A 27978-nucleotide genomic window follows, 5' to 3' on the forward strand; every position below is an offset into this window, starting at 1 on the left:
ATTTTGTTCATATGGGTATAGCTGAGAGGGGGGAACGCTGTTTCTCTTAAAACCCTGCTCTTGGTGACAACACACAGGTGGAATGGCACAGTTCAGCTCTGGAGAGAAAGCCGCTCCAGGGGACAGGGACAAGAAGGGGAAAAAAGACATTTAAAAACTCCAAAAAATAAATAAGTGGGCTTACGAAGTGTGTATGTTTGTATAGACCAGCATTGTGTCCCATACAGGAAAGGTGGTCTCTTGTAAAAAGCACAGAGCCCTGTGATACTGAAAACTTGCTTGTTGACTCCTGAATAACTTCATGTCTATCTTTGAGTTGTGTTACTTCTAATCTCTAAACTGGGAATGAAAAGAATACCCCATAGGTATTGTTATGCTAAAACAAGAAAGATATTAAGTAGTAGAAAAAATAGGTAATGAGTGGAGTCTGTCTACAAGTTGGAAGGCCGAAAGGAATGACTGTGCATGCCAAGGACAGTATGTTGTTCCCATCAAAGGGAGGACAAGAGTTTGGTTTATTTACGTGAAGCATGTAAGTGGAAGGTCAGTGCTCTGACATTGCTGCACCGAGGTGAACTGAGAGCACGTGAATGCAGCTGGTCTGATACTGCCAGAGACTTCAGTGTTCTTTAACCCTATAGCTTGAGCTATTCATCTCAGTCTCGAATGAGAGAAATTGACTGTGGTAATCAGAAGTATGCCAGTATCTTTTTTTTTTTCTCTGAGACAATAAGTGTATCAAATTCAGTTATTCGTTGTTCATTACACCAATACCTGCAAGGTTCATCTGCTTCAGGAACAGCATTCTAACCAGAAACTATACAAAACTATGAGATTGGTTTTGGAAGTATTTTGTATTTGGAAGTAATTTGTATTTGATTCTTTGCTTTTCAGGCTTTTGAGCCTTTAGGTTAGATGTGTCATGTATTTCAGCTTCCCGGATCGTGTTTATTGAACAAAAGAACTTTTTTATATGAAAGATTCTGTTGACTTCAAAACAAAATTTAAATCCCACCAATTACTGCAAGAACTTAAAATACAGCAAACTGGTAATTCTCAAATAACGTGTTCTCTATAATGTTTATTAAGTGTAATTGATTTTCAGTGTTTGTCGTTCTCATTTTCTTATGCTCGTGTCCAATGTGTAAACTTATCAGTGCTTTTTCACTCTTGAAAGTACTTGGTGTTTGTCATTTTAGCTGACTGATTAAACCATGGTGCTGACACTACGCAGGAATCCGAAGTCATGCTTCGTTGTCTTTGTTTTAGATTCCCCGTGAAAACGCTGAAGGGCTCAGAGGCCGAGTTTATCATTTCAAGCGTATAGGGGCAGACACCGTTTAAGCTCAGACGCCTTCCACCTCACGGGGCCTCCCGCCTGCCGCCGCACTCTGCACTGCACAGCGTCCTCCAAAAAGCCAGACAGGAGCGTGCAGAGCTCCTGTGAGCTGTCCTTGCGTGACTTACCAGCTCCTCTTCCCGGGGCAGCGGGCCGGGACGTGGGGGTATTTCCCGTATCATCCCGGGCCCGTCTCCATTTCACAAGCAGCTCTGCCACCTCTCCCCGCTACTCCTCTGCCCTACCTGAAGATGGCGGCCGCCCCGCCCCCTTGGGCCCTCAGTAAAAATGGCGGCGCCCGCCCCCAGGCGGGTCGGGGAGCGGGGTGAGGCGAGGCGGAAGCGGAAGCGATGTCCGCCCCCCGTCCCGGCGGCGGCGGGCCAGGAGGAGGAGGCGGCGGTGGTGGCGGCGGGGAAGGCCTCGCCGGCGGCGCGGCGGTTGCCGGGTAACGGCGGAGCGAGCCGGGGCTCCGTAAGTGATCGGGGGCGGGCAGGGCCGCGGGCCGCCCGGTGCCCCTGCGGCCTGACCGCTCGCCCTACCCGGGGCCGTGCCGACCTCGGGTCCTCGCCGTCCCCTCACTGGCGGGCGGCCGTCGCGCCGGCTGGTGGCGGGGTGAGGGGCGGCCGAGGGGAGCCGCGGGCCTGTCCTCGCTGGGCCGAGGGTACAGCGCTGGTCTCCAGGCGGTGGGGAGGTTGTGAGCCGCGTTTTATGAGAGGAAAGTCTCGTATTTCGAGAACAGACCGCAGCGAATCGGTTTTAAACCTGTCCCCGGGCTTCGTGAGCCGTTGTCGGTGCGTGTGGTGAGGGGAAGAGATAAGAGCTTGTCAGGGTGATAGAACCACTGTAAACTAAGCCTACTGGCATTCAGTGTGGTTTGAAGTTTTGTTTTGTTTTGTTTTGTTTTTCCTTACATGTCTAGGTGAGAAGTGTACGACTTCTCAGGTACATGGGTGTACCGAGGGTTTTGATCACTTTTACATAACTTTCGTTGCAGTTGCATAATGGCAGAAGCTACCGTCTCTCCACTGAAGCACTTTGTGCTGGCTAAAAAGACAATCACTGCCATCTTCGACCAGCTGCTGGACTATGTCACTGAGGGAGCAACTTTTGTGGAAGGTTAGCTTTTGACTTAAACACCAGGGTCTTGTCTGTTGCTTTGAATATGTTTTACAGCAGTACAGCATATATGACGATATATATCAGTATGCTGTTTGTGTCAGCATATGCCTTCAGAAATAGTCACATATTTCTTTTGGCGTTGATTTTTTTTCGGCTTAGGCTAGCAGGAATGCCTAGGATGATTACATATATGAAAAGGTGATCCCATCGCTTGGGCTGGTAGCCTAGCCTCCTTTCCATGAGGGTGAAAGCTTAACCATTCCACTGTTTATAGTCCTGTTGTGGTTTCTTTAGCATAGAAGAAAGGACAAACAGGTTCTCCTGTTATTCAGCAGGAAAGTAGGTCAACGTGATGTAATGCAAAGAACCACTGGTTACACCCTCAGAAGTTTTAGCCACGTGGAGGCACCTGTGTTGCCACATAGAGTTGGTTGCTCATCACCCCGGTGAGCTCTGCAGAGCGAAGGCAGCCCAGCCTAGCTGGTGTATCCATGAGAGCTTTTCCTTTCCCGGCTTTCCTTTCTGAAGGAAGCAGGTGTTGCAAAGAGTGGGGCAGATCAGCACAGCAGGCTGTGTTCACCAGGTTATTGAATCCAGCAGCTAGATTGTTGATTAATCTGAAGTGATTTATATCATGACTTCACAAGTGCTTGTGGTGGAGCTGTCAAATGACAAGGGCTAATATCAGTGGCTGTAGTGGGGTTTTGGTTGTTTTGTTTTATTACCACTGTATAATTGAAATTTACACAGATCTTTGTTGGCATGTGAAGTACTGATAATCTGTATCCTGGAGCACGTACTCTGTACGTGATTGCTTTTATGTTATTCTTTTTCTGTGTGTAGCAACATACAGGAACCCAGAGCTTGAACATGTAGCAACAGAAGACGAACTAGCAAAAATACAGGCATATAAAAATAAGTTAGCAGTCATCGGTGAGGTGCTTTCACGGAGACACATGAAAGTGGCATTTTTTGGCAGGTAATGAACGGAATTACCAGAACTTAATTTGATCTTTTTTTTTTTTCTCTTGCAGGGCTTAGGGTCCATATTTCTAATTTAAATGAACTGGAATTAATTCTTCATCATAGAATTATTGTTTGAAATATAATACGTAAAACCGTGTTCACTCTTATCTAATTGATGCCGAATATTTCTTTGATGCCGTCTTGCTTTGTGACTGTAGATTAATTACGTATGTCTTGTTACATGTTTTTCATTGATAAACCTTGTAAAATAATTATCCTGTATAGATCCGTTATTTGACTTGAGAAGGTCTGAGTTTGTAATCATCTTCTCCAGAATGGCTTTTCTGTTTTCTTAATGTGGTGGGTTTATTTGTTTAATATCTTTGATTTACTGCACTATTACTGTTGAAAACTTTTGTTTGTGTTTAATCACAAGTACTGAAAAACTAAACTTGGAACTGTTTATGTTTCTGTATATAAGCAGCTGAAGAAAAATAGACAGAGACAGTTGCCTTGTTGGTTGTATTATTAGTCTGATAGATCTCTGTGGTGATTATAAGGGATAACAGTAGCAATGTACTGTATGGCTTACAGATCAGTCTGAATGAAGCTATGAATTTCTGCTTTCCTGAATCACTAATTAGGAAAAGTTCTAGTGCATAGTCCCTGATGGTATTACTACAGACCAAGTGTCAAACTTTTTGCATATTTCAATAGCATTTCCACAGTTACGGGTGATTTAAATTCACTTCTGTTCTAAAAACCAAAACAAACGTATTTTCAGTATTAGAAAATTTTAAACTTTGGTCAGTTTGGGGTCATCTCAGCTATATTTTTCTTTATTTTTGCAGCAGGAAAGAAGGGAGTTAAAAAGAAAGCTATTTGCTGCACCTGAAATGTGTTACTACATAAGAAGTCTTCTGAACTGATGCTGTCAGGTGTATAGACCCAAAGCACTGAGGTTTTATGTGTCTCTGCTTGTACATATTGTGTTTCGCATTTCAGTCTCATCATAGTGGAAAAGTCTTAAGTTTTCAGTGGGAAATTTTGATTGGGTCTTAACACTTCCAATAAATGTCTGCATTCCAAACATTGTGCCATTCTGTTCCTATAAACTTTGGAGGGTGTAGAAAGATGATGAAAATCTGCCATACCAAATGTGAAGTTGGATATAAAATAGTGAAGTCCTTCTAAAAGACTACGGTTCCAGTGCTTTCAAATGCTTTTATGTGCCTAGTTAGTCTGGGGTCTGTTAGTCCACTTTGCTTCAGAAAGATTGATTTTTCTGTGCTTAAATTTAAGCATGAGGTTACACATTTTTTCTGGAGTATGTTTTTTAGTTCTAAAAATTCTGTAATAGTATTGGGAAAAGTGTGTACAACTGTGGTCTTACCTGAACTATTTTTAGCAAAATGAAGGTACTTAAAGAAAAACAATAAAAGGACCTGGGATAAAGAAATTGGTTATATCTCAGCCTTGCTATTTCACAAAGTTAAAAGTTGAATACATTTACAAGCTGTGATGTGTGATAGAAGTTGCTTTTGCAAAGGACAGAAGTGCAGAGCAGGAAAAAGGAAACTTAACTCTCCCTCTGACATTTTGAATAAATTTGTGAACTGTTGTACAGTGAGCACTGAACTTTTTCCAGAAGAAGTAGCTCAAAAATGAGTTATAGTCTATGTAACTTCATACTGTTGTGTAATAGTTAAACCTCAAATATTTATGGGTGAGGGGTAGAGGGTTAGTGCGAAGTAGGACATTGCTGAGAACTTCAAGTTCTTGCAGAATTTTGAGTTGGTGACCAGTTCCTTTTAATCAACAGGGGTTTGGTTAATGTAGCTACCTCTTCTTTCTGAAATAAGGACAAGACTAAGTTTCTTTATTAAAGGCAGCATTTGTATTATAAGGATTATGCACAAGAAATAAATTGGAGGGTTTTTTGCACATTGTTACGTGTCTTACTGTAGGAATCTTCATTCAGTTGAGATTATCATTCATTAAATTGTTCTGAGTTGTCATTGCTGGGTGTGATGAGAATTCCCAGACAGCAATGCTTTGAAACGTATCTGAAGGCAGTAGTACAGCAATGCTCCTTTTGCACCTCATCTCATGCCTAGAAGACTCCATCAGAAGCAGCAGTTCCTTTCTGACTGGTAATGATCAGACGTTTCTCTAAAGACAAGTTAAGTTGCTGAGGTGGTAATTGCATGAACATTTTAAGAAGTCATCGTTGATTGCCACCACAGAGGGTAGTCCTTCCCTGCCCCTATCATGCAGCGTTCTCCTCGTGTCCTCCTCCAGCATCCCTGGAATTCCTTTAGCTTTGCTGCGAGCAGGAATGTGGAATTCTTGTCTGATCAGAACATAGTTCTGCCCAAAATGTTACACATATTTTCAATTGGTTCTTTTCTACAGGAATGCTAGGGCTGGCACAAGGAAGAGGGCAGGCTGCCCCCTTATGTGGGACAGCGTGCTGTGATTTAGCAATTCCTTTAAGTTGATCTAAGGCATCTTTTTATGCTAGGTGCTTTTTCTGGTGTAGCAAAGTTGAGCCAGTATCTTTTACAAGTTCCTTACTCGGACTGAGGTATACCAGCTAAAGCATGCTTACCAGTACAGGTTGGGCTTGTTGAGCCAGTAAGTGTTATGCAAATGAAAATTGGTTTTCTTGGTTGGATAGGCAATGTTGATACCAAGAAAGATTTTTGGAATCGCTATTCAGGTGAACTTTTCCTGCACTCCCTATTCTTTTCTGGCAACCTATGCTGTACTGGCTTGAAGCTCTCACACCCAAAACAGCTTGCAGTGTGTGGGTCTGATGCAATTAAATAGAGGTGCCTTCAGTTCAGGACTAAGGTATGTGTAATGCTGCTCTACTGTGCTCAAAGTGCTTTTATTTTCTATCCCTCTAGAACGAGCAGCGGGAAGAGTTCGGTCATTAATGCGATGCTGTGGGATAAGGTACTTCCTAGTGGGATTGGCCATACAACTAACTGCTTTCTTAGTGTGGAAGGGACAGATGGAGATAAGGCTTATCTTATGACAGAAGGATCAGATGAAAAGAAGAGTGTCAAGGTACGGTTTTTGAATGATTAATGCTACTTTTCACAGTAACTATTTCTTAAAAGATCTATCTTTAACAACAATTTCAAGTCTAACAAAATTATAAGGCTAACTCATTCTGTATTTTTAAGCTCTTATTTAGGAGGCAATAACTAACAAACTAAAATGGTCAGCTTCACAATTTTTCTTGGACATTTCAGAGAAACAACTAATGTGCGTCTGACTGTAGCGTAGCATATGTTGAGTGATCTGTTTTTATAGGACTGAGAGTAAGTTCTGTTACTTGTTAAAGATTTGGAATGTGCCTCTCATTTGGCCTTACAGTGCTTAGCTTATTTAGCTGCTCACATTGATATGTTAAACGTCTGAGGCAAATTCATGATGATGCTCAGTATCACACACTCTAGCCCTGTAGAAAATACCACTTTGTGGCTCCAAAGAAACTCCTGTCTGAGTTTCAAGGCACAACTCATTCTTTAGATGCTGGTGAGTCTTAAGAGGTTAAAAAAAAAAAATCACAAGTATTCACCAGAATGAAGTATGAACTCTGCTATCCTGTTCAAGATAGATCCTGTCCAGGTTTGCTTGAGAACCAAATTAGACTGGTATACAGACTTGTTTGTGGTGCATATTCATGTTTGTCTTCTCTTTATGCTCCTTATAGACAGTCAATCAGCTTGCTCATGCACTTCACATGGATAAAGATTTGCAAGCTGGCTGTCTCGTCCATGTCTTTTGGCCCAAGTCAAAGTGTGCCCTGCTGAGAGATGATTTGGTTTTAGTGGACAGGTATGCTTTCTGTTTTAGTAAATATTTTCTTAAATAAATTAGCCATTATAATGTTTAGAAAAGAGACTGATTTACTGATTGATGGTGTTTTGGTTGTTAGGTTGCCAAATTATTGAAAAGCTGCTTTTTTTTTGCCTTTTTGAGAGTACAGAGTTTGTTCTTTTGTGTGTACTGCTGCCTGTCATCACCCCACTGATTTTGGCCTTGTAACAGTTGAAACAAACAAGTGTCTTGTGATTGAGCTGAATAAGGGACTAGCTTTTGGCTGAGGATACTTCCACCTTTAAAGCAAACAGTATGGAAGTGTGAATAGGGTTGTTGCAGCAACAACCTTTTGCCCATCTCCTGTCTTTAAATGCTTCAGACTGATCATGTGAAGTGTAAGCAATCTGGACTTCATTTTTAAAAGCTTCTGATAAGAGTTGCAGTGCCTACGTATCAAAGTAATGGGTGACCTCAGAACGTAATTGTGACTGTCATCTGTGTGTGCCTGTGTTTTGGGCTAACATTTCCTACAGTTTGTGTATTTAAAGAATTCTGAAAACTGTTTTTTGCTGATGTCAAATGCCCATATTCCTGGCCGCTGTGAGGTATGACCTGGTAATGTTTTTTCAAACTGTTAGGTGATCTTTACCTAATGTGTGAATCAGTATAGATTGAATTTGTGAGTAGCTCACTCAAGTACGAGTGAATTTGTGAGTATGATTTCTTCATATCCAGCAAAATAACATCCAGAGTGTATTTTGATAAATTGTAGTGCTTTTTGTTGCATCTCTAATCTTACACCTTTGAAATCACTGGGAATTTGTCATTTTCTTGGGTGCAAGCACAGGTCCTGTTAGTCACAGAAAAAGCCAGCCTGGCTGGCACAGGGAGCTGGTTGGTTTGATGCACTGCTGGACTTCCAAGCTTAAGCAGTTGTCCCGTCTCCGTGGGGACATGTGCGTAGAACAAGGAAGCCCAGAAGGATCCTTGCATAGATAACGATATAAGACATGATTTGATCTGCACAGTCTCAGTTGCTAAAGTTGAAACGTAAAGGGAAATAAACCAGCCTGGAATCTGAGAGGACAGGTACTTGTAAGGAGAAAATAATCTTTTTACTGTTAAATAGCGCAAATTAGAACCAGCAATAATTGAGGTGTTGCAAACATGACCTAATGCTCTTATTCAACTTATTTTTTAAAAACTGACAGCACTGTAGTTTTAGCTTCATTTTAAATTGTTATTAAATCTATGCACTGCTTGTATAGCATATCGCTTTAAAGAAGTCCTTGATTAATGGAAAAAATATTTTATGAACAACTGTCCTTTTTGATTAAAATCTAAAACCTGGAATATGGGGAGGGGGGGACCATTCTGTGAGACTGCCTGGATTTCTGACAGACTGCCTGTCACTTTTCTTGGCTATTATGCTCTGCATATTTATTCATTATAAATTGCATTTTGGAATGAGTAGATAGTCCAGTGAGTGAGTGACTGATAAATACTAAATGGTAATTGGCTTTTGCTACATTTGCATTAAGCTTGAGTTAAGCATCAGTCTAAAGATGCAAAGTTTTGTATCTTCTTATAAGGCCCTTAGGCAGTCCCACTCTATTTTTATCAGTTTCTAAAAATCAAATACTCCTTTGCTGGATAAATACGAGTTTGTGGGGTTTTTTATTCTCAACAGCCCTGGCACAGATGTCACTACAGAACTGGACAGCTGGATTGACAAATTCTGCTTAGATGCCGATGTGTTTGTCTTGGTTGCCAACTCTGAATCAACTCTCATGAACACGGTATGATGTGCAATGATTTTATGTTACTTCTTCATTTAAATACTCAGCAGTTCCATAACTGAAATGGCTTCTCTTAGACCTTTAGTGAAGCTCCCATGAATCATTGCACTTGGATCTTGTGAATAGGATTTGGGGATGGGAGGCAGGAAACAATGTATGTCCCTCACTAGGGAAAGGAGAACCGGGTTTCTTGCCAGCTTTGCTTACTCTGACTTGAGTATCACATTTTTCCTTTCTATCTCAGTTTCTTTTTTGATAAACGGATGATGTAGTGCTTGTCTCGCTTTACAGTTTGTCGATTATTTGTCAGCTGAAGACACTTGTATTATCAAAGAAATAAATTATGGAGTATTTCATATCCAGAAGTTCAGTAAAATACACAAAGTAGGTGAAGGAAGTTGAATTTCTGTCTTGTTCCTCATGTGTTCTTGTCTGAGAAAGAGGGTGAATTCCCTTGATACACCTTATGTCAAGAACAAGTGCTACAGGTTGCCCTCATTGGACTGTGTTTCTTCTTCTGAAGATGCTAGCAATAAGGATTCATACTGCATGGTTCTGTGCAACATGGAGAGCTGAAGATGTTTTAACAACTTTATTCTGTAAAGCCTTGTTTCAAGAGAGAGAAGACTTCTGTATAGCTTGCAGCCTAAATATTGTATGACTCCTAGGACAGCATACAAGGTGGCCAAAGGAGCTGTTGTGATACTTGAAATACAAGAGCAGAGATTTACTTTAATTTTGTAGTGATCTCCAGTTTTAACCAAACTAAGTATTGTGAATGTAGACAATATCAATATAAGGTTTCTAAGTTATTGGAAGTGGGACTGCCAGAATGTAGTATAATGCTACTGAGAAATCTCTTGAAGACTTTTATTAAGCCTACTGTAGACAAATAAAACGCTCTGATTGTTCTGAGCATAGTTCTGACATGCAGTGTCTGAACTTTCTAATTATTGAGGCAATTTTTAATATAATAAAGAACTGAATGTATAAAGACAGTATTTCCTTGCATTCTAGCAAATTAGAATAGTTTGGTAGAAATCTGAGAAAAACATAAAATGAGTATAAAAACATTACATTCCATCTTCTGAACCGAGTCCACAAAGACTCAAATACAAAAGAGATGTGATTTAAAAGGCAAAGAAAGAAGATTCTGACAACATCCAAGGCAAAGAGAGGGTTTGGCACAACTATGGCTTTATCTTCTCCATTATCTCACGTGAAGGACGCTTTTTGGCTTTTAGTATGGAGGGAGTCTAGAAATTGTTTGCATTATGTGCATACCATGGTTGGTTTGGTTTTTTTAATTAAAAAAAAGGAAAAATAAAAAAAGATTGGGTTTTAGTGAACACCTCATTGCTATATAGAAACATGGAAACAATAGGGACCCCCGTGGCAGATTTCAGTTTGGTGTAATGAAGTAACAGAGAAAAGGCCAAAGTTGATTTGGTTCTCTCATTTGCTCAGGAGAAATGAACCATTAAAAACAATCTGACTGAGACAGTAAATATGCAGGAAAGATGTATAGGTTGTACATCTACTGGAAGATTCTGTTAATTTTGTATTTGTCTGATCCTTAACACCCAGTCACGGAAGTGCTGCTCTGCTTTTTAATGTGAGTTTTGGCCGGTCTTTGTTCCTTGTCGGGCATGGCTGAAAGCTGCTAAAGAGAAATAGGTTAGTCTTGCAGTTTGAAGCACTAAAGTCTTGCTGAGTTTTTTTGGTTGCCATGCCTATAAATCCTCACTTAACACTGAGGACCTTGTAATTATTAGAATCTGGAAATAACCAGTGTCCAGGGTGTATATTGGAGGGAAAGGAAGTAGATCTTAGTTGTGATTGAGGCTTTGGCTCAGTAAACAGCTCTCTCACTCTTTCTCCTTTTTAATTCTTTCAGCCTGGTAGACACACATTAAGTTGCCTTTAACAATTACATAACTGCTCTAAAGCATTTATATTTTGCTTTGCATTGTGGCAAACGGTATTTTCTTTCTTCATCTACACAAGTTCATCCTTCAGGTAAAGCATATGATAACTATGTTCTCATCCTCCTTAGGCATTATTTTTACCTCTTACTGTAACAGGTCTGAGAATATTTGGCAGTTGCTACTCAACCACAGATTTTTTTGCATAAATATGATTTTTCTAATATTCCCTCATAAATTCTCTTCAGACAAAGTTCTTATTTCTGCAACTGTAATCTTGTTTATACATGCTTATTCCCTGGGTGATGGAGACTAATGTATCTCCAGTGTTGTGTCCAGAATATGTGGTGGTGTCGGGCTGCAGATTCAAAAAGCTTATGGCAGCACAGAAATATCTTCTGTTTGAGCTGTGCTGAGTGGGGATTCACTCCATCACGACTTACCCATTATGACTGCGAAAACAGCAATGATGGGTGGTAGGTACAGGCAAGGGACCTAAATACATTTTCAGGTACATGCATTTCTTGTTTTTAAAATCAAAACATTCAGCAATGACTTTTTTCCTGTAGCTCAAGCCATACGTCCTCATAGGAAATGTAACTTGTCTGTAGTTGAAGCTGATGTTTCCTAGTTGAAGAATATAGTCAGAGGGTGTTTTTCTGGATATAGAAACCAGATTTGGCAGGGTGAACAGGAGCATCTTGGTAGTGCAAATAAGGAAGACTTCAGAGTTCTAGCCAGGTGTCTTATTTAAAACACAAAATGAGCAGATACAGTCATGTTTGGTGTGTTCTTTTTCCCTTCTTCTCTTCACACAACATTTTGAGTGTCACACAATTGCAAACAAATTTAATAGAGGGCTAGAAGTATCAAAGGAGATGAAGTTTTGTGACAGTAAGAATGAAAGGAGGAAAAAAAAAAGACAGTGAATGACATGATAGATTTATAGAAAAATAGACTTTCTTTTCCAGTGTTTTCTAAACTATTTGTTTTGGAAGTTTTCTTAATTTGTATTGGTACCTGTTTTTAGAGAAGCTTGCAGTATCTTTGACTTTTAGCATTGGCATCGGTTTTAAGACATTTGATGACTTTTTGAACTACCATAAGCCTTTTTTTGTGTTGGATATCTGTGGTTTTTAATGCTAATGAATTCTTTTTAATAAACTTTTAAAAAGCTGGATTAACTTCAGAATATGTTACAGAAGAATGCATGATGCTGGTTTGGATGTCTGGGGAGTTTTCTGTTTGTGCTTTAATTCTTAGGAAAAACATTTTTTCCATAAAGTGAATGAACGACTTTCCAAGCCAAACATCTTCATCTTGAATAATAGATGGGATGCCTCTGCATCAGAACCAGAATATATGGAAGATGTGAGTGACTTGATGGCTCTTATTTGGGTTGATTTTTTTTTTTTAAATATACATATATATATTAAAAAAAAGGCCTCCACATGCATTAAAGCATGCTAAATTGCCTAGGTAATACAGTTATTAATATGAATACGCTAGCTTTGTCTTAGTAATAAAAGGATAAGTTATTTGGTCAGAAAATGGAAATAACTTATTCCTTGTTCAGAGCAAAAAGCAACCTGCAATTCAAACTACAGTATATGCAGGGAGGTGATACAACAGGAAGCTTGTTTAGAACCTTTTTGCTCTGCAGTTAAGCTTGTTTTAAATCTTCTTTGTGTTACCTTTTATTTCTGTAATGGTAATGCAGTCTGAGGGTACAGGTTATACATGTATACATGCATAGAGTAGCTGGCAAAGTACAGTGTTAGATGGTAACAGTTCGGTGTGCTCTTCACATCTTTCCAACGGCAATTAGCTTACATAAATACAGACAGCTGTAGAAAAAAGTGGTGTTGCTTCCAGGGCTGTTTAAATGGTTAAAAGCAACTGCTGCATGAGTAGGATTAGAAGGCATCTGCTATCTAAGGGGTTGTCCAGCATCTGTTTCTGACTCTGATGTTCTGATTTGATGATGGCTTAATTTTTGTATTTTTCTCATGAGCTTTTTACCTTTTCCTCAGGTGCGTAGGCAGCACATGGAGCGCTGTCTAACTTTTCTAGTTGATGAGCTCAAAGTTATTGATCCTGTAGAAGCAAGGAATCGCATCTTTTTTGTTTCAGCAAAAGAAGTTCTGAGTGCCAGGAGACAGAAGGCCCAAGGAATGCCGGAGGGTGGTGTGTAGCAACTCTTGCTTTTCCTCAAATACAGAAAAATATCGTAAAACCTGATAAACAAAAATATTTAAGATGCAGTCACTGCTGTGAGGTATTGTACTCTCCCTTATGGTCCGTTATGTTTCACAGGTGGAGCGCTTGCTGAAGGATTTGAAACAAGATTCCAGGAATTTCAACATTTTGAGCAAATCTTTGAGGTATTTATGATGGGCTTTTTAGACTGCCTGTTTTTTTAAAGGCAAAGGTAGCTTTTGCTTATGCTTAGCTTAATTTTACAGTGTTAACAAGTGGAGGAGTGTAAGGTATTCAAACCATGTGACAGCTTTGCCTTATCTGTGGGCTCTGTTCATCTGTTCTCACCTTGAATAGCAGGTAGTTGTTGGAAAAAGAAGTATCGTTCAGTGAGGGAAAGGATTAAAACTGGACTCTTAGCTCATGTTTTGAGACCTCAATAGGAACATGGTCTATATAAAAAGAGATGATGCTCTTAGAAAGGAGCGTATCACTTAGAACTATGAGCTGGTGAAATGTTTGCTGTATAGTAAGCCTTATTTTGTTCTGAAGTTGTAGCTTTATAATTACTTATTGTAATTCAGGACACAAATAGTAAGAAATTCTGTTTCACCAATGTAAATCTAAATATTTACTTGCATTTTTAAAGCCAGAGTTTTGAAATTATCACCATTATCTACCTCTTAGCTCTGATACTCTGAACACTAACACTATTTTTGCATCCTTGTTGCTGTACAGAATCCATCCTTCACCCTCAGTTTACCTATATTTATAGTTGGAGTTTACAGTTTCTTCAGCAGTTGGACTGGCTAGGCAATTGAGTAATTTCTTTATGATAGGATCCATTTGCCTTGCTGAATTTGAGAACTCTAATTAAAGCCATTCTTGGACATCTTAAGGAGGCATTTTGGATATGCCTTGATGGTTTTGTGTGGTATGTATCGGCATATTTCATGCAACATGAGCCTGAACAGTATGACTGTAGTTTGTATACAGCAAATGCTCAAGACTGCTCTTGCGTGCTTCAACCAGTAATTCCTCGTTTGGTGTATTTTAAAAAAATCAAACTGCCTCTGAAAAGTATTTCTTCTCCATTTACAACAAGCCCATTTGACCTTAGCGAAACCAAGTTATGTAATGACGTGTGTATATCAAAAAGGTGCTAAAATAACAGCTTGATTCAGTCTTGCAAAAGCAAGAAAATGTCAGACTAAAGTTTAGATCTAGTCCTTATCCACACTCTTACAATAGATGACTGAGTTGTTGAAATGATTGGTTCAGAATACTGACAGGGCCTGAGTCCATGAGGCATGAAATTTCTTGCTTGTGTCACTAGTTGTAGTCAAACATGCGTTTTTGTTTGTAATTTTTGTCCTTAGAATTGTAGCAGGAAACTTTCAACCAGTAGGATAAAAGTGGAAATTAATTTTCTAAATCAATTATTGTTCTTTAACATATTTTGCCATGTGCTGTACCCAAAGCTTTTTTGACAAAATCTCTTACAATTACAGTTAAGTACTCAACACTTAGGATATTTCAAGATTAAGGTGAATATATGACATATTAAATGATGTGATGCTATAAGTGCTCAGCACATCTGTAAATGAGATGTCACAGTTTCGAGTTGGCCACCAAAATGAGAAGCATCCATCACAAGGTCACAATCATGACAAGTTTCTTTGGCAGAAGCAGGGACAAAAACCAATTCTGTGACAGCGCTGAATGGCCTTAAAACAACTTTTTCTTCTTTCACATTACCTGTTTCATTTGTTGCACACCTTCCGACTCCAGCAGTGAGAGTGGATTCTGTAATGTTTTTCCCTGCTCAGCCATGTTTCATCCTGAAATCATAATGAATGGCTTTGAATAGGAGTGTGATCGCATCACTTAAAGAGCATGACAACATATGCTAAATTGAAATTGCCCAAGCAGTTTGAATTTTGAGTGTCTGATGTTGCAGCCTCTTTCATGTTCAGGTTTTGTGGGCAATTTCCTAAGTTATAATGGCATTTTATTTGCTTTTAAAGCAAGGCTGATACTTAAATGGTTCACCAGGCCTGAAATCTTCAGACCTAATACTCAAATTACTGTCACTTGAGCTGATAAAGTAACAATGACAATAGTATGCTAGTGTCAGTTATGTTTACCAGCACTAGGCTATAGTATCTCATAAATTAATGAAGAATATCATACATCAGGTAGAATTTTCTGTGTTCAGTCTGGGAACGAAATCCTACTTGATACCATGCTTTATGCACTGCTAGACCAAATTCAGATGCTGTTTAGCTGTGAGTACAGCCTAAGCACTTCTGGCTAAAGCACTTTGCATTTACTCTGTTTCCTGACAGAGGAGCTGCAAGTCCCAAGACTCTTAGATTACAGTGTGTGAAAGGGAAGGGACAAGAGCACAGATGCTTCTGTCTGTCCTCATCAAACGCTGACCCCTTCTCTGCTTCAGTCTGTCTGTCTTGCCTTTAGCTCCTTGTTCCTGTTCAGGTGCCCTGCTTAGGCTTTCCAAACGTCTCTTGCACTCTTTCGTCCAGTTCACATCTCTAAGCTATCTCATCACATCATTTAAAAACCCATCCACATGTTCGATGTTTCCACTGGCTATAACTGCTAGTTTTGCTCCCCTGGATTCTCTCACCCTGCTTTTGTCTTCACTATATTGGACGGCTTCTTCCTCTTTTCCACAAGGGCTCAGAGGAGGAACTGTTACTTCTCCAGTGCTTCCACATTCCTGATTTTAGTATCAGTTCCCTGATGGGAAAGCCTGTTCGTCCCAGGACTGATATGAACTCAGTATAGCTAGAATCTTTAAAAAAAACCCAAACAAACTAGAAACAACCCATCAGTACTAGTTTGTTGTGATATGGGAAAAATTTGGACCATTTTTGAAAGGTTTGTAACTACATTTATGTAGACTTTTGTGTGAGGGCAAAAGGCATTCCAAAAATAGATATAACATGTTCTTCTGCAAAGCACAGGGTGGTTAAAGTTGCTAAAAGAAAAATTGCGCCAGGCATTACTAGAAACACTTGTAAGCAGTGGTGAAATTAAGATTTTAGAGATTCATGTAGTAGTTTTAAAAAGGGATGTTACTATGTATGTCAGCTGTATTACAACAAAGAAAAAAGATACACAGTCTTAAAGGAAAGGGTTGGATTAGTGGATCAGTTCTGAATTTTTATATTGTGGAATAAGAGAAAGTAGTCTGTGTATCTTTCTTCTGAAATTTTACAATGAGATAAATAGAAATGCCTTATCGAAACAGCAAAGAAGTGCATGCACAGTGCCTGTATGCAGTAGTCCTTAGTGGATATTCTTCATAAAACCAAACCCCACTATGCCTCAGGTTGTAGTGTTTCCCAAGGTTCTTTAAAAAACTGGTAACAGAAATGGTGTGGGGAGAAGCGGAGGAGGGAGGCAGGGTGGAATAGTAATTCTGGCTGTAAACTGGAGTGAATAACACAGCCTGCATTAGTACACTACTGCAGACTCCTACCCTAACTGCACAGGAATGTAATAAGCTGTGCGCTTAAAGACTGTCTTGCTATACTGGAAGTGGGCTGGAAGGTAACTGGGTTTGGTTACGCTGTTGAAACATATCTTTTCTCTTTGTTTCAATAAATACTTCTTTACAGACTAACAGCAAAACTGCTGCTGTCCCCCTCTTATCTTTCCCAGTTGTTTAACTAACCTTTGTGTTTTTCCTAGTGCTCTAACTTGGATTTTCTGATTGTGTTGTGAGTGACTGTCATCCTTTTATCTACCACATACTAATGTTGGGAAGACTCTTTCCTCTGTGTCTAGTCTAGCTCTTACAATGTGCTGATATTTATGAAACTCTGGCCTTTCATTGCTGATTTCTAGATCTGCTTCATCGAGGAACAGGGAATATATTTTACCCATTTTGTTTATTTTGTTTTGATCTATTATTTTTAGATAGCTGAAATTTGTTATTACAGCGTATGCTAAGGTCACAGGCAAGTCTTTTAAAAGCAACCTAAACCTGTTTGTGCTATGAAAAGTGCATCCATAGGTTGAAAACAATTTTAAAAACCCATAGATCTGGTATAAAGAAACTAGCTGCTTGCTTTCTTCCCCTCAAACATGGACGATGTTGCTACTTTGTGGTGACTTAGTGCAGGTTGAATTCCAACAGCATTTAATTGGCTGCCTAACTCAGGATGTGCAGTTGCTTGAAAAAAGTCAAAGTCTTAATTTATGGTTTATCACAATTGATCTGCTTTTGCCCAAATTGAACATTTGTATATCTTTTCAATCAGTGTCCTGTAATTTCTGAATCACTGTACAATATTCAAGATTGCAGATTAATTAAAAATTGTATCTTTAGAGCATTCTGTACTCATTCATTTAACACTTCAATAGTCTGCAAATAAGTTAATACTTTAAGGACTACTTAACAACTTTTTTTTAATCCTGTGAGAGAATCCTTGTTTCTTATTCCTAATGGTGTATTTTGTTCCTGGATGGTCAGTATTGACATGAGCATGTCAAATTTTATTGACAGAACTGTTTCTTGAAACTAAGAATATTTTTTGCAAGAAAGGAAACTCAAGCTAGGCAATATTGCCAGCATTCATGTTAGACATCTATAATTCTGAAGAGATAGTTCAGAAAATTTTCTGAAGAGCTAGATTTATCTTACGTATGCATCTGAGTTTTCTTTTTTCTTTACACTATTAATTTATTTTAAAAGAATAAAAACCTATACACATTACTGGGAATGAACGTGAAGGTACAGATTTGCTGCTGTAGACTCATTTGAGATTTCAGTTCTGTTGTCTTTTAATTTCTATACACTTTCTCCCTTTTTATTTACCGTTGGTTTAAGTTCATGGTAAAATTAGCAGCATGTGCTTTCTGACAGTGAAATTCCTGAATGTGTTGGCATGGAATTGCAGTAATGTGTTGTGGCTTGGGCCCCTCGCAGGAGTGTATCTCGCAGTCAGCCGTGAAAACCAAGTTTGAACAGCACACTATCAGAGCTAAACAGATAATAGATACTGTGAAAGACATTATGGACGCCATAAACGTAGCAGCAGCAGAGAAAAGGTAGGTTGGTTGGAGGGCTGGTTGGCTTTGGTTTATCCAGATCCTCTGAGGAGCCGTTTCCGTGCTGGTGATTTTCTTGGGCCATTATGGACTTTAAAATTCACTTTTCTCGCTTGGTAAGAAATAGAGAATTTCTCTGGTGTGTCAGTCTTACTACTCTTCACTTACACCGCTCGGTCTTGTCCTTGGTCTGTGACTTCTGTATAGGCATCTTGGTTTACTTTGCTGTTCTTTGTTACTGACTTACAGTTACAAAGGCAGTCTGTGGGTTTTCAAATCTTTTTTCAAAAATACTTGAAATTTTAAGTTTTTCTAGCTGTATCCAGCATTTCAGAAGTGATGTTTGGGCCTGCTTTACCTAAGTTTTTTATTAACAGTAACACTGAGAAAATAAATGGGAGGATGTAGACACTTTAATTTGCAAGTGGTTAGAATACTGTAAGGGATGAGAAGGGCCCAAGCTAATAGAGGCTTGGCCTCTGGCCCTTTCCATATTGTATCCTTAAATATCTTTATTCTCTCTTTGCTCATGTAATCCTTTTAGTGCTAATGATAGCAGCTCATCTACTCTGTCTGATAGTTTCATATGTTCTTTGAGGTTTGCATATGTATGGCTTTTTCCCTCACTTTTGTTGCTACCTCTTGTCTCTCTCGTACACTGTGAACTTGCTGTCGTGTTTAATCCTTTCCATCCATCTCCTTTCTGTGTCTGTTAATAGAGTGTCTTTATGTTTCAGCAGACTCCACTGTGCCTGTCAAACACACTCATCTTCCTGAATATATCAGCTTTTACAAACTGCGTGTTTACGTACTAACTTGTCTCACATTGTCAGATCCTATGAAAACATGCTGTGAAATGTTTGAAAATATGCTGATATTCTACTTCTGTCAGTCGACCTGCCAAAACCTGTGTAGTGACCCCTCTTAATCTGAATTGCTGTTTGAGTTTCTGCAGGCCCTTCAAGATGTAACTGCTTTAGATTTTAAGCAATTTTTACTTAAATGATAGGTCAAGGACTTCTGAAGAGAGTTGTTTGTGACAAGGTTAGTTTCTGCTGCCTCCCCTTTGCTTTGCAGGGTCATCAGACCTGTGTCACTTAAGGAATAGTTGAATGGTGCTGGTGAGCAGCAGTAGGACAGTTTGATCAGATTTATCCTTTTTCTTTTTTTTAATTTTTAAATCAGGATAGACTAAGTATTAAAGGCCCCTGATTCCCCCCCACCTTTCTTAGTTGTAATTATGTACAATGATAACAATTCTAACTCTGAATGCTATGTTTGTAAATATATCAAAACCCAGTAATTTGAGTCATGTTCGATCAGTGCAGCCTTTAAATGTGCCTGTAAATGTACTACCTATATTGCAGTCATTCTGAAGCACTGCCTCTGCTTTGTTCAGGCAGTGTCAGTTTGGATTCTTTTTGGCTGCTCAGTAAATCATCAGCTGGGTGGTCCATGCCTGGGCATGGGGCTTGTTTCATTTCTGGGAGAATACCTGCTGGTGATGGTGATTTCCTTTCTGCTATGTTAGAGTCCATTCAATGGAAGAGCGAGAAGATCAGAAGGATAGATTGGACTTTGTTCGAAATCAGCTGAACATTTTGACGGAAGATACTAAGGAAAAAATCAAACGTGTTACTGAGGAAGTAGAAAATAAAGTAAGTAATGGCAGTGTGAAACATCTCCCTGATTCAAGTGTTGTCTCTTCTGTAAGGCAGCTCCTTTAGGTGCCCACCCACCTTATGAAGTATGTTTGAAATATCTAGTATGTTCCTTTTTGAAAATTACAAAAAAAAAAACCCTTCAAAATGGCAGTCCGTCTTGACTATCAGGTAGTTGAATCATTGATTTTAACAGATAATGCAGTGGTCTGTTTTCACTCTGGCTGGAAAAGGTAGGAGAAACATTTTATGTATTTACCATGTTCTTCCAGGTCTCCTCTGCCATGACCGATGAGATTTGCCGACTTTCAGTTTTAGTTGATGAATTTTACTCAGATTTTCACCCTTCTCCTCAAGTATTGAAGCTGTATAAGACAGTAAGTTTTCTTGCGTGGTTTGAATCTAGGCTCTTTGTCTTTCCTTTAATTTCTACTTCTGTATTTTCATAATTTGCATAGCATTTTGTGTGACACTTTGTTTAAGCATTGGGGGATTTTTACTTTCTGACATGCATATTTCTGTTTACCTAAAACTGGAAAAGGTTGGAAATACTTTCTGCTTTGTTTTTAGAAAGAAATTTTTGTTTCAACTGTCTTTTTACTAGAGTGGTTACTGAAACTGACATCCTGATTTCTAGTCTTCACTTCTGGTAAATAAAGACCTTACATAAACAATTTTCACCACTCCTAAAATGAAATCGATCAAAAAATAAAATGACCCTGCAAATACCCAACACTTTATAGGGGTGGTTTTTGTTTTTCCTTTAAAGAAAAAAGGCAGTTTTTATTAAACTTCTATAAATTCCTCCTCAAACATAGTATTTTAAAGGAGCATACACCTGTAAGTTTCATATTTTGCCTCTTATGCTCAGACTTTGTTGCTAATGAATTACTGTCGTAACTCCCACCTGTGTCAGCATTGTTGATCAGCTGGGAGCGCTGCATTTTCAGGAGAGTCTGTGCTGTCCTGGCTCTGCAAAATGTCCGGAGCAGACCTCCATGGGAGCTGATGGGACTGGTTTATCTTTGTGCAGAGCAGTGAAATTGGCTCCCATCAAATGACGACAGTAAAGGCTTTGCAGGGCAGTATGGTAGTGGTGTGCTTTTCAGTGTCACAGTTTATTGAAAATACAGACTTTTCCGTATGCCTTTTATTGATTACGGTCCTAGAGAAATCTTTCCTGTGTCACTTTAATTAGGTTTTCAGGCACAGCGTGCAATTTAAAAGCATGGTATTTCCATGGTAACATGCTTTTCTTCCCGCTGTAAATAACAATGCTTAGTGTTTAACATGTCTCTGCTCTGTATAATGTAATTGATTAGCTAAATATAAATTGATGAGCATATGTTCTTTATAAAACTTCAGGAACTGAACAAACATATAGAAGATGGTTTGGGAAAGAACCTGGCTGATCGTTGCTCCAGTGAAGTCAATCAGTCAATGCATCAGTCGCAGCAGGAGATGATTGGTAAGATGAGGAAGGAGGAATATTAAGACTTTTTGTTTAGAGGAAGACAATTTAAGAAAACTTGCTTGTAAAAGAATTTTCTTTCTGATCATGATGCAACGTTAACACTATAAAATTATAAAGGAAAAGCCATCCTAGATCAAGACTGAGTGTCTTCAGCTTAGTAGCCTGTCTCTGATATTAACCAGTAGCAGATGCTTGGGGAGAAGAATAATGAACCAGGGTAAATACAATGATCCATCCCCAATTTAGGGACTTCTGAGCCAAGATACTGCATCTGGATTAATGGCTTAAGCAAGTAGTAATGGACCTGTCCTCTGGGAACTTGTCTAATCCTTTTATAAACCCATTTAAGTTTTGGCTTCCACAACAGATAAATGAAATACACTAATTGTTAGATAATGTTTCTGCAGTATAATCCCCTCCCTAGATCCCTTCAAATTCTGAGTGTAAAACAGAATAGTTTCACAAAGTATTTGTGCACTCCATTTTTTTCTTTTTTTCTTTTTTCTTTTTTTTTTTTTTTAAAGAAGTAGTAACTTTATTGCATATCCATATGTCTTTCCTGATCTGTTTCTGGTAATAAAAGATTCAGAGCAAGATGACGGAATTACATGAAGCGTTCTGTCGTCTTATGCAATAATGTTGCCTTTTCTCTATGGCACCACAGAACTGCTGGATAAACCAACTTTTTCTTAGTCCATCCTTGTCTTTTGACCACTGATAGAGGTCTTCCAGTTAATTTGAGTTTTTTCCAGCAGTGCTTTCTCTATCAGTTGATTTTGCATGACTCTTTTCTTTTATCAGAGCAATAAATTGCCTGCTCTGTTAGGATCAATGCTGCTAAAATGCCCACTGATTTTACAAATAAATAAATTTAAAAATTGGTCAGTTTAGATTCTCATAGTTCACAAAGCTGGTCAGCAGTGCAAGGATGCTACTTGTGAATATGCTGTAAAGCTTTTAATGTTAACTCATCTTTACTGTTCTGTTTTATTTCTAGAAAATCTGAAACCGTTGTTGCCTTCTGGTGCTCAGAATCAGCTCCACTTGCTAATTCCATGCAGGAGGTTTGACCTTAGCTATGATCTAAACTGTCATAGTCTATGTGCAGATTTTCAAGAGGATATCATGTTCCACTTTTCCTTGGGATGGACTTCGCTTGTAAACCGTTTCTTGGGTCCTAAACAAGCTCAGAGAGTACTATTGGGACTAGCAGATCCAAATTTACAAGTGAGTGCTTGATTAGGCTGACATTTTAAGTGCCTTGTTTTACCTTGATGAGAATATATTGATTTTTACTGTATTTCCCTCTACTATTTACATGCTTGCTGCTACTCTCCCCTAGTCCCTTTGTGTGAAATATTTGTGGTGAGGGTTGTTTTTATCGGATTATATTCAGGGTGAGAATGGAACAAAAAACCTTTCGTAAACTTTCTGCAGCTGTTACCTGAGGTTTGTTTTCCTTTGGATTGATCCCTTTAGGTAACCTTTTCATGTGTAACTTTCAGATCCTTACAGCAGAGCCAGTCCTTTGTAGAACCCTTATTCTAACCCAGTCCCTGTTGGGCAAGGAACTGTCAAAGCCTCCACTGCTTATCAGGAGCATTGTTCAGACTTCTGTGCTGAAGAGTTTTCTTTAAGTAAATCAAACCCTGAATATATGAAAATAAAATAAAACCACTCTGCTGTGTAGGTCCTTAATGCTTTTTACTCAGGCTGCCATATTCCACTCTTCTAGATCCCTCATCCTTTAGCTACCACCCCGTCTGCTGCCAGCCTTCCTGCAGTAACTCCAGAGAACGTATCGCACGATGATTTTATGGTTCCTTTGGTAATGAGTTTAGCTTCACTGACGTCACGGACCTCTATGAGCATCATCGTTGTTGGCGGAGTGGCAAGTAGTATTAGCAACATTCACTGTACTAGAAGTGATGCAAAGATCAAGCTGGTCTTTCCTGTTTGGGGTGCAACATGCAGCATGTAACGGACTTAATAACACTGGGCTGGATGAGTGCGTGTAGTACACAGGATACCTGCAGTCAGTGTGTAGTGAGAAAATTAGTCCAATTACTCTGAGCATAGCTGGACATACTTTCTATGCCATATGCCTGTGTTCAGTTTCTGAATTAAAGGACGATTTGATGGTGCCTCATTCAGTTTGGATTTAGCAGGAGCTTTGCTTTTTAATGAAGGAGAACCTTCCTCCTTCATTAAAAAGCAGCGAGGCTTCTGTAACCTGCATATTCTCCATGCCACTGGGGTACCAGTTCATTTGAATATAGCTGTATTGCTCTGCAATAATAATATGGAAATAATATCTTTTCTTTAATCTGGTGAGAGGGCCATGAAGATGACTTAAAAAATGGGTGGAGTCAGGTTTTATTCTGTAGGACAACTTAAGCTAATGAAGAATCCTCTTTTTCAGATTTGGAGAACAGTAGGCTGGAAACTCATCTCTCTTTCCTTAAGTATGTATGGGTTGTTATATCTTTATGAGAGACTAACTTGGACCACTAAAGCAAAAGAGAGAGCCTTTAAACAGCAGTTTGTAAACTATGCTACTGAAAAGCTGCAGATGATCGTCAATCTTACAAGTGCTAATTGCAGCCATCAGGTGCAACAGTGAGTATCACACTGGTGTTTCCCCTCACTAGGATAGGAAATCCATGTCGGTGCGGTACTGAGGTGTCCTGGGAGTGGGACTGGCTGTACAGGATGTGGGAAGGCAGCTTTAGTGTCCCTTGGGATTTATTGTGAGGCAGTTTTAAAAGAGTTTGAAATTACCACCTAAAAAGGTCAATACATACGTGTCTGTGTGTGTATGTGCAAGAGTTAGCCTTAAGGTGTAGCTTCTTTGTCCAGCACCTTACTATGAAGACGTGGGAGTTGGCTCAGTTCTAGTGGAGGCTGAATGGGTCTGCTTTTAGATTAGCATTGAATCAGCCCCGAGTCACTCCAATGGTGAGCATTTGTCCTGCCTCATGGGTTGGTACGGGCGAGTTCTAAGCAGCCAGTCCTGGCTCTTCTGCACTGCCGAAGAGGAACTTAAGAGCCTTTCTGAACTGTTCCATTTTTTGTGTGTCTCTTTCCCAAACACTTTTCCACCTGTCTCTGCAAAGTAATATCTGGGTGATTGCCTCCCTCAGCCTGTCCTGTTGAAACAGTTTGTTTTGATTAAATTATTATTTCAGAAAATTAGGCCTGCTAAATGAGACCTCTAACCACCAGGGTGCAGAACACCTCTCCTGTGTAGCCCAGGGAATACTTTACTAATACAAAGTTCAGCTTCAGCAGAGGAAAGAGAATCATCCCCGTGTCCAGCAGCTGTGTGTCTCTGTGAGGACATGGAAGAGCTGGACTCAAACCAATGCTCCAGTGAGGTGAAGTAGACAGGAGAGGAGATGTCTCCTCTCCTATGGGAGAGCCTGGTTGCTGGCCCGGGGTGGTAACTGGGTTTTTTTCCGTTGTGCAAGGAGGAGTCTTGGAACTCAGGTTGGGAGCACGTGGCTGAGGACGCAAATAGGAACGGGTGTCTCAGCAAGTCTGGGGCGCTCCTCACCCTCAAAGCGCTCACGTTCCCTGGGAGCAGGGTGCTTAGTGTGGCACGGGGGGCACTTGGCTGCTCCAGCACGTGTTACCGCCAGAGTCCCCATCTCAGACTTGTACCTGTTAACGCGCAGTGAAAAATTGCCAGATGTGATGTTGGCGTAGACTGAGGTGCATTTTGTATGTTTAAGGTTTATTTTTTTAATTAAAAAAACCCACATAGTTCTCCTGCTTTCTGCTTTTCTGTAATTCCTTAACAGCTGGAGACTTCGATTGCTGTGTTCTACTGCACACTGCAATGCCATGTGATTTTTATATATTTATTTTCTTCTTTTTTTTTTTTTTGTAGCACAGGCTTCTGCTAAACCATGATTACAAACTTGTTTTCCCTTTAGGGAAATGGCCACTACCTTTGCTCGGCTCTGTCAGCAGGTGGATATTACCCAGAAAAATCTGGAAAAAGAAATTGCTAGGCTTTCCAAAGAAATAGATCAGCTGGAGAACATACAGAGCAACTCCAAGCAGCTAAGGTAAGCCTGGGTGTGACCGGCCACGAGCAAATCCAGTGAGATTGGTGCTTGCTGTTCCTTTGAAGTTGAAATGAGGTGGGCACGGGTGCAGAACGGTATGCAGCAATACCTATTTTCTTTACTTGTAGCTGAACGGCTCTGGTTAAGTTAAATAAATGTATGCTTCTATCCAGGTGAATGAGCAAAGCTCCAAAAATATTCTTTCTTAGATTGTCTTTACCTTTGTCTCTCTTTATTGTATGGGAGAGATGGCTTTCTCAAGAGTATTCATCTTCTATAGGTAAATTGGGGTGGCATCTTCCCAAAGAACCCTCCCCTTAGGAGAACAGGAGAGCAGCTGTACTGTGTCGAGTCATTCAGTGCAATATTGTTTTTCTTTTAGTACCAGTAGTAGGTGTTTACAGAAACTTCCAGCAATTGGTGGTTTAGGGACTTAGGAGCAGCCTCAGCCTCAGTGGCGTGTTCTTTTTCCCCTGCTGTAAGCCTGCCCTGGCCGTGGGCTGCCTCTTGGCCTCGGGCGTTCAAGACCACAGTCGGGTGAATGTCTAGCCCCATAGCGCACACCCCGTGGCATGGTAAGCTGCACCACTGGCCTGTGTCAGGAACCCTGCTGAGTGCCCTCCTTGCAGTTGCAGAACCTCCCCCAAGTTAAGTGTTGAAAGGAGAGGCTGGAACCAGGGAAGTCCCAGATGGACCTGGCACAGCCTTTGGGGAAAAGGAAACGTGGGGCAGACAGCTGGCGGCCTTCTGCTGCCTAGAACAGAGGAATAGAAATTAAACACTGATGTTGATTCTACTTCCTTTGTGATGTTACTGCATTGAAGTAAATCCATTGCTTTTGTTTGTTTTACAGAAATAAAGCCATTCACCTTGAGAATGAACTAGATCGCTTTACAAAACATTTTCTTCAAAAGAGTAAATAAAACATCGTTGCTAACTTTCCTGGTGAACCTTTGTAGGACAAAGTAGAAATTTTACAGATGACACTTCTCTGTGGAGTCACATGAAATGATTTATATTTTAAATGTTACTTTGATTACACTTGTTAATTGTAGTAAAGCTTGGTTTGGACTCTGATGGTGAACCTGATGGTGAAGAGCTGTGGTACTCTGTTACAGTTGTTTTGCAGACTTTGAGTTAAAAATTATCTTTAAACACTAAATTTATTTGGGCACTTGACAATAAAAACCCAAATCCTTATTGGTTTTCATTAGTATTTAGCAGTGGTAAGTCTCACTTCCTGGCATCCAGGAATTTATGCAGGGAGAGAGAGCTTATCACAGTTACCACTGTCTCCTCTTTTCAGTTGCTTAGGAATTAGCCAGGGAGTGACGATGCTGCTTTTTTGTGTGTGTGTGTTTTTGTGTAATGAAGGGACGTATAAACTCTAGCATGGGGAAAGCACTTTTGGACAGTTTTGAAAGCAAGTGAAATTAATTGGGTTGGGCAGCAGTTCCTCTTCCTCAAATGGAAGTGAAAGATGATGATAGTAAACTGCAGAGCATTCACTAATGAGAGGCAGTAGGCTCTAGTTTCCTCTCTGGCTACCACATTGAGACAAGATGGCACTGATTAAGTAAAAATAAACCTGTTTCAACAAGTGTGTCAGGTTTCTTGCAGTTGGTCAAGTGGTCGACTGCTGCTAGAACCTGTGTTCAGGTGAGCTGCAGGTGTGTGTCACTGCCACCAAGCCAGCGTGAGAGCTTGCTGAGTAGATGGGCTTGACTCCATTTTTGCATGTTGGGTGGGGAAGCTTAGGCTTGACCTTGGGCTCCTACTGCTGGGTTCACAGAGCAGGGAGAGGCTGGGGTTGACAGTTTTTACTCATGCAATATCCTGAGCACTCCCTTGGTTCTGCTGTAGACCAGGTCTCTTCTAGGTGAGAGTAGTTGGAGTAGTTTACTTTTGCTCACCTCCAGCAATGCAATGCCTCCTCATAAAAAAAAAAAGTTTTTGCTGTTGCCATCTGCAATCATTTAACACCTACTTTTTTCTAACTAGACTTTTTAAAAATAACTTATTTTAAGAGAGAAAGCCTTTTCAGAATATTTATATATTTTTATGGAAGTGTTAACATGACTAAATGAAATGAAATGAAATATTCAACTTTAAAACTAAGATGTAGGGCTTTGCTGTTTTCCAGTAAATAAGGGCTATCTTAAAAGGAGATAGGTGTAAAATCTAGTGCTAGAGGCAGTTAATTATTTGAAGACAAAGAAAGGACACCCTTTTCACCACAATGTATTTTGGTGTTTGTTTCTGTGCTCTCTTGGGCCTTTCGTTAGCAGCATGCAGGAGCAGTCTTGAGGTTTTTGAGGGAAACTGAAATACAAAAATGAGTAACAGCCCAGCCTTCTTGTATGTGAGGTTATAGCTGTGTATTAATGCTCTTTTTCTGGAGCATTTTTATGGACATTGTATCAAGAAAAAACTTTCCATGCATGTGTTCTACAGTTATTTATTAAAAAAAATACTACCCCATTGCTCTAGTAAGTTATTTGGCAGCT

The 27978-nt window shown here is 39.7% G+C and overlaps 1 protein-coding gene across 2 annotated transcripts; it reads left to right on the forward strand.

Annotated features, from left to right (window-relative positions):
* The first annotated feature begins 1651 nt into the window (after positions 1-1651).
* MFN1 (mitofusin 1) lies at positions 1652-27952 on the forward strand. 2 transcript variants are annotated; one of them, XM_075506926.1, is made up of 18 exons: positions 1652-1784; positions 2334-2455; positions 3302-3437; positions 6337-6499; positions 7152-7276; positions 8952-9060; positions 12249-12356; positions 13019-13172; positions 13302-13369; positions 18142-18263; positions 19795-19921; positions 20197-20301; positions 21290-21392; positions 22396-22625; positions 23134-23289; positions 23821-24017; positions 25337-25471; positions 26325-27952. In XM_075506926.1, the coding sequence occupies exons 1-18, from the start codon at positions 1690-1692 to the stop codon at positions 26392-26394; spliced, it is 2325 nt and encodes a 774-aa protein (XP_075363041.1). In that variant the 5' UTR covers positions 1652-1689; the 3' UTR covers positions 26395-27952. The 2 variants fall into 2 exon arrangements, with proteins under 2 accessions (XP_075363041.1, XP_075363042.1); XM_075506927.1 differs by having other exon boundaries at positions 1654-1810.
* Positions 27953-27978: the final 26 nt, after the last annotated feature.

The sequence above is a fragment of the Mycteria americana genome, chromosome 7 (genome assembly GCF_035582795.1).
Source record: "Mycteria americana isolate JAX WOST 10 ecotype Jacksonville Zoo and Gardens chromosome 7, USCA_MyAme_1.0, whole genome shotgun sequence".
NCBI lineage: Eukaryota > Metazoa > Chordata > Aves > Ciconiiformes > Ciconiidae > Mycteria > Mycteria americana.

Excerpts from the sequence above, each read along its gene's own strand:
- MFN1 (XM_075506926.1), top strand. The coding sequence starts at position 1,690 with ATGTCCGCCCCCCGTCCCGGCGGCGGCGGGCCAGGAGGAGGAGGCGGC. Across the intron at positions 13,173-13,301 it reads CCAAGGAATGCCGGAGGGTG|GTGGAGCGCTTGCTGAAGGA; the intron begins GTGTGTAGCAAC and ends TATGTTTCACAG. Across the intron at positions 21,393-22,395 it reads GTCGCAGCAGGAGATGATTG|AAAATCTGAAACCGTTGTTG; the intron begins GTAAGATGAGGA and ends TTTTATTTCTAG.